At 42.2% G+C, this 12,561-nt stretch overlaps 1 protein-coding gene across 2 annotated transcripts in view; it reads left to right on the top strand.

Moving 5' to 3' along the window:
- LOC309551832 (uncharacterized protein C6orf118) overlaps positions 1–11,323 on the top strand; it is an 81,875-nt gene extending 70,552 nt beyond the window's left edge. For both annotated transcript variants that reach the window (XM_082252532.1, XM_082252531.1), the window contains exons 8-9: positions 2,255–2,316; positions 11,036–11,323. In XM_082252532.1, the coding sequence (XP_082108658.1) occupies positions 2,255–2,316; positions 11,036–11,084 (111 nt within the window). In that variant the 3' untranslated portion in view covers positions 11,085–11,323. The remainder of the gene's footprint in view (positions 1–2,254; positions 2,317–11,035) is intronic.
- Positions 11,324–12,561: the final 1,238 nt, after the last annotated feature.

The raw sequence follows: 12,561 nt of genomic DNA, 5'->3' as shown, positions 1-12,561 counted from the left end.
ATTTTTAATAAAGGACTTGTCAAAAACTGGCTTTTGTGTTTATTTTTTTTTTGTACACTTTTTTGGTGAATGGGTAGGGGTACGATGTACCCGATATCTATTTACATAGGGGGGGGGGGTGGGATCTGGGGGCCCCCTTGTTAACCACTTAAGCCCCGGAAGATTTGGCTGCTCAAAGACCAGGCCCTATTTTGCGATTTGGCACTGCGTGATTTTAACAGACAATTGCGCAGTCGTGTGATGCTGTACCCAAACAAAATTGATGTCCTTTTTTTCCCACAAATAGAGCTTTCTTTTGGTTGTATTTGATCACCTGTGCGATTTTTATTTTTTGCGTTATAAACAAAAAAGAGCGACAATTTTGAAAAAATAACATTTTTTTTCAAATTTTTTAAAAAAAATTTAAAAATCAATTTGTTTTCTGCTACATATTTTTGGTAAAAAAAATCGCAATAAGCGTATTTTGATTGGTTTGCGCAAAAGTGTTTGCGTTTGCTAACTACGGGAAAGATTTATGTCATTTTTATATTTTTTTTTTACTAGTAATGATAGCGATCTGCGTTTTTTTTTGTGGAACTGCGACATTGCGGCGGACAGATCGGACCCCTGACTGACATTTTTGACACTTTTGGGGGTACCAGTGACATTACTACAGTAATCAGTGCTATAAATATGCACTATTACTGTAAAAATGACACTGGCAAAGAAGGGGTTAACTTTATTGGTGATCAAGGGGTTAAATGTGTCCCTAGGGGTGTGATTCTAACTGTCAAGGGACATGGCTTGTTAGATCATAACCGAGACATACGATCCTACATAGCAGGATCGCTTAGTCTCTGTCATGATCTTAGGGAGAATGACAGACAGCTGTGTTTACATCAGCCGTCTGCCTTTCTCCCTCTCCTGAGCGAGATCGCGAGTGACCGGCGGACATCGGAGCCACCGGTCACACGTGCGGGGATGTTAGTGAACGAGCGGGGGCTACAGGCTACAAAAACAAACAAAGCCATGTGATCACCATGTTATAGATGACATGGTGATCACTTTATTGGAAGCCATGCTGACTGGTTTAAGATCTTTAGTGGAGATCAGAGCTGTCAAAGTGGGAATATACATTAACATGCCCTCTGAACAAGGCATCATACTTGAAGTAGATGTAACCCCCTAAGTGAATGACATTTAGATTTCTAAACACTATATATATAATAATTTTTTTTTTTATTTTAACAAAATACTAGTTTGTTGGTTGTACACTACAGGACACAGGCTCTCTATTCATTATGACTGGGTTATATGCAGCTACCTTCAGGTGATTGGGCACTAACAGAAAAAAAAGCTGCAGGGGCATCTCCCTTTATAATTCCTCCAAGCTAGCCCCAGTTCTTTGTTAGTGTCCTTAGGTTACTACAGCTGTGCGCCCTGTCCGTTTCTCTTTTTAGGCAGGACTTTGGACTGGCAACATCTCCTGTCTCTTTCTCCCTGCTGAGGTCACATTACAGTGGCTAATACTGCACCACTCAAAGGGAAGTGGACTTGATCTTCTCTGGGGTGGAGCTTCATGTTCTGGCCCTGTCTATTGTCCACATCCCTGATGTGAAAAATTAGCAGGTGTTTTAAACTCTTTGCCACAGGTGGATGTTCTAGTGGAACCCTTGGGCATTGAAAGTGGATGTTCTGGTCATCATAGAATTAGTTCAGCGTGATTTATATCTTCCCACCCCATCTATCCCCCCCCTCCCCCCCCCCCCCCATCTACCTCACAGGATCAAAATGAAGGTCATTCCGGTAATTCTCAGCTCACCAAATTTGCCCAGGAGGATATGATATTCAGACATACTGAGACATCTGGCAGATGCTCCATGGGACCTTCTAGGTTGTCCAGACCTTCTCTTCTAAGGGCAAGTGTTCCATTCGGCTTCTTGGGCCCTGGATTTAATGACATAGGTGTTTATGCAATAGTCCTAAAATGGTTGTAGAGATTCAAGGTTTTTTACCTTAATGCATTCTATGCAGTGTGTTCTGACTCCTCCCTTTCCCTAGCTAAGTTCCCCCCCCCTACAAAGTGAGGAAATGCTGGCACTTTCAGTCTGGACATACAAAATAATCTAAGGTTCACTTTTATTTAGCTATTAATGTTTTTAATGTAATTTATGTTATTCATGGAGATGTTATTTAAATGAAGTGACATGGGCACTCAATAGAGAAAGGTATATAGTAGTAATAGTAATAATTTTGTTTGTGTAATTCATCCCAGGACCTGGATTCTGAAATAAAAAGATTGCTGATAAAACAGAAACTTAATTTGGAGAAACAGGAGTGAGTATTTCATAGACATTGCGATTTATGGTTATATATGATGCCAGTGAAAATAAAAGTTCATAACAATAGCAATAACTTGCCTGCCACAGGGACTGCCTGTCTGCCCCTCCTTCCCCAATCTTGATTTCTGTACCCTACATGCCATTCTAATTTCCTCTCCATCCTAGATACTGTATACTTTAACCTGTCTGATTCTACTTTCCTCTGCCTGCTTACTTGTTCTTTTCTATGATGTGATAGGTATGGGTGGCTTATTATACCCTCAAGCTTAAAAAAGATAATAGAACAGCCCAAATGTATCAAACATTCCATCCACCCAAAAAACTTCAGGCTCTTTTTAAACATATGACATCTTCAACCCTGCTCTCGACTTACCTACACTGTTCACAACTGACCATCAATGGATCATATGTTAAAAGATCGCTGGGTTTATTAATCTTTCGATGAGAAAAAAATACCTATGTTTATTTAGAATGGGGAACTTGCCCCTGCCTATATCATACTACATATTTGCCCTGCACCTCTTTAGGCCAAACAAAATATTTAAAATAATTATATATTATTTATATATATTTGAAAAATGCAGTGCAAGGGTGATGATGGAGGGGGAGCGGGGAAGGTATCTGGAGCGGCCTAAAATGTGTGTAAATTAACGAAGGGTCCTTTCACACGGCCGCTCCGTGTGTCCGCAAATCATCCCATCCGTTTGCGGATGATTTGCGGACATAATGTAAGTGAATGGCATTGCGTATGTCAGCGGAATACCATCCGCTGACATCCGATTTTCCTCCTTTCAGTTCTGTTCCGTTTTTTCGAATGGAACAGAACCCTATTTTTCCATCCGTGTAAAAAACGGAAAGGAAGGAAAATCGGATGTCAGCGGTGTCATCCGCTGACATCCACAGTGCCATATACTTACATTATGTCCGCATATCATCCGCAAACGGATGGGATGATATGCGGGCACACAGAGCGGATGACACAAATGTCATCCGCTCCGTGAAAAAAAAAAAAAAAAGTCCCGCAGCGGACTTAAGCAGCGGAGCGGCCGTGTGAAAGGACCCTAATATGGATTGCAAGTAACAGTAAAAGACAACAATAAATATCAATAAATATAGTGGCACAAATGATATACAATAGCAGTGGCGGTTTTAGGCACAGGCGAACGGGGAAGCCGCCCGGGGCGGCATTTTTTCATAACAAGTGGGGGGGGGGGGCGTTATGCCCGGGCCGCGGACCGGTACCGGTCCGTGGATCAAATGGTACCGGACCGCCCGAGCCCCGTTCGCCCATGCCTAAAACCGCCGCAGCCGAGCTGAGGAGCAGAGCATTGCTCCCCCTCGATCCCGCCCATTGTGTGACAATAGCGAATGACAATTCGCTATTGTCACACTGATCCTCCTCCTGGCCAATCAGGGAGTGGGTCCTCCCGCTTCCTGATTGGCCAAAAGGCAAACCCCACGCCATTGGCCGAGGAGGAGGCGCCGCGGGAGGACTGAAGAGACATGAAGAGAAGTGCGGTAAGTGCACGGACGGGTCTCGCGGGGGGAACGCTGGTGCTCTGCATTGAAAAGTGGCACTCTGGCATGGCATCTCTACATTGAAAGGGGGCATTGCTGTGGCGCTCTGCATTAAAGGGGGCAATGCTGTGGCATCTCTACATTGAAAGGGGGCATTGCTGTGGCGCTCTGCATTAAAGGGGGCAATGCTGTGGCATCTCTACATTGAAAGGGGGCATTGCTGTGGCGCTCTGCATTGAAAGGGGGCAATGCTGTGGCGCTCTGCATTAAAGGGGGCATTGCTGTGGTGCTCTGCATTAAAGGGGGCATTGCTGTGGCACTCTGCATTAAAGGGGGCAGTGCTGTGGCGCTCTGCATTGAAAAGGGGCATTGCTGTGGCGCTCTGCATTAAAGGGGGCATTGCTGTGGCGCTCTGCATTGAAAGGGGGCATTGCTGTGGCGCTCTGCATTGAAAGGGGGCATTGCTGTGGCGCTCTGCATTAAAAGGGGGCATTGCTGTGGCGCTCTGCATTAAAGGGGGCAATGCTGTGGCATCTCAACATTGAAAGGGGGCATTGCTGTGGCGCTCTGCATTGAAAGGGGGCAATGCTATGGCGCTCTGCATTGAAAGGGGGCATTGCTGTGGCGCTCTGCATTGAAAGGGGGCAATGCTGTGGCACTCTGCATTTATTGGGGGCAACAATGCTGTGGCACTTTGCATTTATTGGGGGCAACAATGCTGTGGCACTCTGCATTTATTGGGGGCATTGCTGTGGCACTCTGCATTTATTTGGGGCAACAATGCTGTGGCACTCTGCATTTATTGGGGGCAACAATGCTGTGGCACTCTGCATTTATTGGGGGCATTGCTGTGGCACTCTGCATTTATTGGGGGCATTGCTGTGGCACTCTGCATTTATTGGGGGCAATGCTGTGGCACTCTGCATTGATTGGGGGCAATGCTGTGGCACTCTGCATTGATTGGGGGCAATGCTGTGGCACTCTGCATTTATTGGGGGCATTGCTGTGGCACTCTGCATTTATTGGGGGCATTGCTGTGGCACTCTGCATTTATTGGGGGCATTGCTGTGGCACTCTGCTTTTATTGGGGGCATTGCTGTGGCACTCTGCATTTATTGGGGGCAACAATGCTGTGGCACTCTGCATTTATTGGGGGCAATGCTGTGGCACTCTGCATTTATTGTTATGTTGTCATGTTATTTTTTTTTTTTTTTGGGGGGGGGGGGGGGGGGGGCGCCGGGAGGGAGTCTTGCCCGGGGAGCAATTTAATGTAGAACCGCCACTGTACAATAGATATAACGTGACAATATTATATGGTGACACATTAAAGTGACATGGTGCCAAAAGGGCAAATGGGTACAGTGAAATAAGATAAACCAAAAAAACATTGCAATGTACAAATTAATGCAAAAAGTCCCAGGAGCAGTAAACCATTGCTCAATAAATAAAATATAATTCAATAATGCATTGAAAACAAATATAATTAAGGTGACTAAGTGGAAAGTCACACAGTCTATAAAAACTATGAGGTGACTAAAGTGGCCAAGTGTGCGTATATACCAGTAAACGTGAAAAAATATGAAAACAAATAAATAAAAAGTGGCAAATTCCCATCAGAGGCATCATTGCTCAGTGGTCAATTTTCGGGTATCATCACTCAATGGCAATACACATCAGATTATAGGCATCATACTGGATATAGGCATCAAATCCTTTCTTTCCTCTTAAGCACTGCTCCTGATAACGTCAACTGATGAAACGCGCAGAGCGTCATTCCATCACCTCCGCATTCTGGTTGTACCGCATTTCCGGTAATTGGAACGCATAGCGTTCCGGAAGTGGACCGCGATCTAGGAACCAAGCGGTTACACGCCACTTTCATTATCTGCCTATGATCTACCTATGTTTGTGAGTATTTTTGCTTTTATACAATAAAGATATTTTTAGCAATACTTCACTATCTGAGCCCTTTCCTCCCTATCTATGGTCGGAACTCCCACTTATATACACTGATGCCATTTACACTACCCACAAGTATTGCCATACCTAAGAGGAAAGAAAGGATTTGATGCCTATATATCCAGTATGATGCCTATGATCTGATGTGTATTGCCATTGACAAATAAAAGAGAGAGAAGAGAGAACAGAGCAGCACCACCTGAGTGTAGTATTAAAACAATCCTTTATTGGCATAAAAGATAATGTACTTGCATAAGTGATAGGAAAGCAGGCTTTACAGCAAGTCAATAATAAATATTGCTGCGCCAAGTGATTAATGACAGTGACAATTTAGTCACACTTTACAGCAAGTCATCCGATCCGCTGCAGAGGAGGCAGGAGAGGTGTAGACAGCCCTGGGTCCTGGCTGTGTCAGTGGCTTCCTTGTGTCCTGTCGGCGTCGCAGCTTCTCACTCATCACATCCGGCGGAAGTGGGGGGTGCATGCGTGCCCCTTCGTCAGGCATTGCCTAGAGACCAAAGGAAGCTCCCTCTTGCCATTGAGTGATGATACCCGAAAATTGACCACTGAGCAGTGATGCCTCTGATGGGAATTTGCCCTTGAATTATACTACGCTTATTACCCCTGTAGGGGTACCTTGATCTGGTGAGTGCAGCATTTACTGAGAGGGGAGCACAATTGTATCCTCACCTGCAAGCGTCACCTTTTGGATCCTTTCAAGATCTTCCAGATTTTTGGACTCCAGTCAATTAATAATTTCTTCGCTGCCATGGACTATTTGTTCTGAGTGCACTTGGTCACCTTTGCACTCAGTCACTTTTTATTTATTTGTTTCATATTTTTTTCACATTTACTGGTATATACGCACTTGGCCACTTTAGTCACCTCATAATTTTTAAAGGTGTGACTTTCCACTTAGTCACCTTAATTATATCTATTTTTACTGCATTATTGAATTATATTTTATTTATTGAGCAATGATTTACTGCTCCTGGGACTTTTTGCATCGCAACGTTTTTTTGGTTTATCTTATTACATTGTATCCATTTGCACTTTTGGCACCATGTCACTTTAATGTGTCACCATATAATGTTGTCACATTATATCATTTGTGCTACTATATTTATTGATATTTATTGTTGTCTTTTACTGTTACTTACAACCCATATTAGTTAATTTACACACATTTTAGGCAGTGCCAGATACTTTCCCCTCTCCCCCTCCACTTTACCTATATTGCTTCTCCAGGGGCTATATATTTGAAGGTAGGCTGCAGCCATTTTAGTTCTTCCATAGCATGGATTTTTCTCTTATTTTTCAAGAGTGATGATACTTTAGCATTCCACAACTCTAAAGCATTAACATTACCTTTGTTTGATGAAAATTTCTAGCATAGAAGAACATTCCTGTTCAATAGTAAAAACATTCCCAAACTATAGAAAGCTGTTGAAATAGTAGTTGTGTTTTTTTAAACACTTGAGTCCCTCTGGCCTTTGTCCCCCTAAATTCCTTTGAGTCATAAGCCCCGTACACACGTAGCGATTGTCAGCTGCAAATATTCAGCCACTGACCGATCGGCCGATTGTAGGCTTGTTAGTATGAAGTTTCCGACAGCCGACAGCGCATTTTCGGCCCAACAGAATCGTCGTGCAGGCATTAAAATTTTTGTAGGCCAACACCAGAACGGCCGATTGTTCGCCAGTCAGTACAGATTTCGGCCGACAGACAGCAGATTTGCAAGACTGGGCATGCTCAGAAAAGAAAAAAGACAAGGAAAGTTAACCATCACATGACATCACTTCTGCAGTCGGCTGTTGTTGGCCGACAAAATTCGTGTGCAGTCTTTTGCAGTTTTCAACAGACACGACAGCCCTGGACAAAAGACGGCCGATCGTTCGGCACGTGTGTACGGGGCTTTTGAGCGTTTTTTTTTTTTCATTTCACTGATATCATGGTCATGTATGTTATGTTATGTTTTGTAGCCAACTCTGACAAATATTTCATAGTGTTTTTGATTCATACAGTATTTTTTTATTTTCTGATTTTTTAGAAATACTTATAAAAATAGAGAAAAATGCATTTACTGTTATTTTTTCCGAATGCAATGGTTATGTAGTTTGTGCACCTCCTATATCTTTACCATAAAATGTAATCAACAATGCCTGCTGATTAAAGTTATAAAACGTCTACGTGACTTGTATGTAACAGAGTTAAATTCAAAATCTCAAAATGAACGTATGCATTTTACTTTAGGCAAGCTTTTATCCCCATTTTAATGCTAACTTTTGACACATGTGGGGGGGGGGGGTTTGTATAAATTGTTAATATAATATACAGAAAAGATTAAGTGGGTTGACAAGGGTACAAATTCACTTTCTCACTAGCTGTGATTGCTAAAAATTCTAACAAATTGCGATCAGCTTGCAATGGATCACTACAACCATCTACTGCTGCAGGAAGATGCCGGTCAGAGCTGTAAAAGCTCTGTCCCAACTTCCATAATCAGAAGAAGTGACTTCACTACACTCCTGATGTAAACACTACACACAAGTGTTGTGTTTACATTTGCTTCTACAACCTCCTAAATTAAGTGGTCTGTAGAAGTATCAGAATCCCAGAAGCTGATGTTGCTGCTAACAAAGACAATTGGCAGTTCCATTGCAGATGTCGGGAAATAGGGGCCTACAGGAGACATTAAGACTGGCTGCCATTTTAGGCTATGAATATATCCCAGTGCTGTGTTAAAAGAGCAGTGGGGATGCAGGTGGTTACATTTTTTTTATTAGTAAGAAAACAGCTACAGGACGCTTGACTTTTTTACATTTTCTTTATTGATTGGAAGCATTTTTTTAGGGCTGCACTGGCTCTTATTTCACTTTCACAGGTTGCTTGATAGCGATGTTCGTTCTTTCAGTTTATCAATGTAAAATACACCCATTTATAGTCCACATAAATCGCTGTTTGCAGTCCGGAAGAAATTCTAATAAACCTATCAATTATGTGCTGCATTCTATTTCATAGTTTGCCATATAACTTGCATTGCAAGACCCTGAAGTAAAATTCTAATACTATATATTAAAATATATATATATTTTTTTCAAAGAATTAGCCATGAATTCTCTCAGCATTCGCTTAATTCACTTTTTAAATGCAAATTAGGGGACATTATATCGGCATGCTGATGCATAGTGCAGACATTTATGGGTGTTTGCATGTGTCCATTAAAGTGCGACCTAGTACACTGATAAACTGGGATTAATTATAAAGGAAGCTTTTATGACCTATCCATGGCCTGGCCAGTATGGCTCACCATCCTCCCTATTGACTAGCAGGGCCTCTAATTTTTAATTTTGACAAGAGATGTGGGGAGGAGGTAGGTGTCAGCTTGGTCATGACATCTGTGGCTGATGTTTCTTAACCAGAGGGACATGGCCTTTTAATATATTGGGTTTCTTTAGAAATCAAATGAGGACACGTGCAGACACCCAAAGGTATCTGCATTATACACTGCTCAAAAAAATTAAACGAACACACATAATCCTAATACAGCATCAAGTAAAATAAACTGGCATATTGATCTGGTCAGTTAAGTAGTGGAGGGGGTTGTTAATCAGTTTCAGCTGCTTTGGTGTTAATGAAAGTAAAAACATGTGCACTAGATGGGCAACAATGAGACAACCCCCAAAACAGGAATGGTTTTGCAGGTGGAGGCCACTGACATTTTTTTTACCTTCTCATTTTTTCTGACTGTTTTTCACTACTTTTGCATTTGGCTAGGGTCAGTTTTACTACTGATAGCATGAGGCGATACCTGGATCCTATAGAGGTTGCACATGCAGCCCAACTTCTCCAGGATGGCACATCAATGCGTGCCTCTGCCAGAAGGTTTTCTGTGTCTCCCGGCACAGTCTCAAGAGCATGGAGGAGATTCCAGGTGACAGGCAGTTACTCTAGGAGAGCAGGACGGTGCCATAGAAGGTCCTTAACCCATCAGCAGGACTGGTATCTGTACCTTTGTTCATGGAGGAACAGGATGAGCACTGCCAGAGCCCTACAAAATGACCTCCAGCAGGCCACTATGTGAATGTCTCTAACCAAACAATCAGAAACAGACATCATGAGGGTGGTCTGAGGGCTTGAGGGTCCGATGTCCTCTAATGGGCCCTGTGCTCACTGCCCGGCACCATGGAGCTCAATTAGCATTTACCATTAAACACCAGAATTGGTAGGTTCACCACTGGTGCCCTGTGCTTTTCACAGATGAGAGCATGTTGACCCTGAGCACATGTGACAGACTTGAAAGAGTCTGAAGAAGCCGTGGAGAACATTATGCTGCCTGTAACATCATTCAGCATGACTGGTTTGGTGGTGGGTCAGTGATGGTCTGGGAAGGCATATCCATGGTAGGGCGCACAGACTTCTACAAGCTGGACGATGGCACCCTGACTGCCATTAGAAATCGGGATGAAATTCTTGGACCCATTGTTAAACCCAACACTGGTGCAGTAGGTCCTAGGTTCCTATTGGTGCATGACAATGCCTGGCCTTATGTAGTGAGAGTATGCAGCCAGTTCCTGGAGGATGAAGGAATTGATACCATTTAATGGCCCCCATGCTCGCCTGACCTAAATTCAATAAAAGATCTCTGAGAAATTATGTTTCGGTCCATCCAACACCTCAGTCTGTTTAGGAGCTCACTGATGCCTTGGTCCAGATCTGGGAGGAAATACCCCAGGACACCATCAATCGTCTCATTATAAGGATGACCTGATGTTTCCAGGCATGTTTTCAAGCAGGTGGGGGCCATATAAACTACTGAGTACCATTTTGAGTTGCCGCAATGAAATTTCAGCAAAATGGACTAGCCTGCTGCATCATTTTTTCACTTTGATTTTTGCGGGTGTCTTTAAGTTCAGCCCTCTGTAGGTTGATCATTTTCATTTCCATCAAACGATGTGGCATCCTTTCATTCCTAACACATTACCCAGTCCATATCAATATAAATATCCAACATGATATTTTTCCCTACCGAGACCTGATGTGTTTTCAAAGTGTTCCTTTAATTTTTTGAGCAGTGTATATCAGCTGTCTGTTTAAAAAAAAAATGCCCTGATGTTTACAACAAGTTATCCATACATTATTATGTGTGACCATCCACCTATTGTTTTCAGACATGCATATTAGATATATCATATACTATATTAATCCAAACCATACCTATTGTTTTTTCTTTTCAGAGAAATGAAACGCCTTGTGGAACCGTTCTTAAAATTTGGAGCGATGTAAATGTGTGGACAGTCTATAAATACAATGGAGTATGTTGTGGAAGCCATTTATTTAGATAAATAAAATAAATTTAATAGATGAATCTGAACAAATACTTCTGACATCTGAATATTCACATTTGATTAAGTTTCCAAAATCTACAATGGATTTACCTAGGTATTTTTATTATTCAGGATTTATATAGCACCAACAGTTTGCACAGCGCTAGAGAATAGATGGAGGTTAGAAGTGCAGGCATGATTTGACCACCTTTAGGGCTGTGTGTGATCACCTTTAGGTCTGTGTCAGGCTTTTGCTTGCATCAAGCAGTTTTGCATTCCCACTTGAAGATCAAATGCAAGTCATAAGACTGATCTCATACTGATGCCATTGACACAATCCCAGAACCTGTACACACAGAGTCTTAACCTCTCAATTAACTGGGTAATTCATCACATAGCTTAACACTGCTTCAGGTAGGCCTTCCAGTACACTCCTCCACAGCCCTCTAACTTAGGTGCACGCTCAGCTCGCTTCGCTGAAGCAATGTAGAGTTAACAATTCAGACAGCTGCACTCCAAGAATCTTCATATTTATTGAATGTTATAAAAAAGCAACTTCTTACAGCTACACAGACACTGCGGACTGGGAAAGTCAACGCATTTCATTCTGTCCTAGCGCTTAATCATGAATGCAGAATGCAAAGAATACATTTCTGCATATGATGCAGAAATGCATCCTTTGAAGAAGTCGTATGATAAAGCGTGTCAATAAGTGATATCAGGCTCACTCCGGGACCAGAAATACCCATTCCACCATCTTGGAATCTGGTACCTCTGCATTTTTATGTATATGTGAGCATTTGGTTGTAGAATAAATGTCTCTTTGTGGGAATTTGCTGCACTGTTGTCACTATTTATATATTTCTAAGTAAACGCTTGGTATTGAAATGGTGTGGAAATACAGTATTCAACCTGGAGAGAGCTTTGGAGAAGGAGAATGTTTCATGTGTGATATCTGTTCCTCTGATATGCAGGCAGTTGCTTTGGTAAGGAACATTGGCATGTGGGATGTGATGCATGTAAATTTGGATGCACAGGGTTGTATTGGTTTGCACTTTTAGTCATGGATAAATGTGAGCACATTTGTATGATTTTTAATTTCATCATGGAGACTTTATTATACCATCAAAAAATGTTTTGGTTTATTTTCGAATCACAAATACAATGAACACCTGGTTGTTGGAAGGTTTTTATCAGTGGAGGAAGATGGATTTTTAATGATATGTAATTGGTGGATAGTGCATCTGGTAAGAGTAAATGGGCACGAGGGAGTGAAAAGAATAAACATTAATGGGTGTTGCGTGGCATGCATCTATTTATATATGATCTCCATTTTGCGATGTTTAGCATGATATTGTGTAATAAATGTCACATCAGCAGTTTCTTGGCTACAACTTTTTTTTTTGGAGGGGGTGGGGGGGTTTCCTGATTACAGT

Source organism: Pelophylax lessonae (genome assembly GCF_965119305.1).
Source record: "Pelophylax lessonae genome assembly, chromosome: 3".
In the NCBI taxonomy this organism is placed as follows: Eukaryota; Metazoa; Chordata; class Amphibia; order Anura; family Ranidae; genus Pelophylax; species Pelophylax lessonae.
Note: the sequence above shows the minus strand (reverse complement) of the source record. Positions and strands in the feature narration are given on the sequence as shown.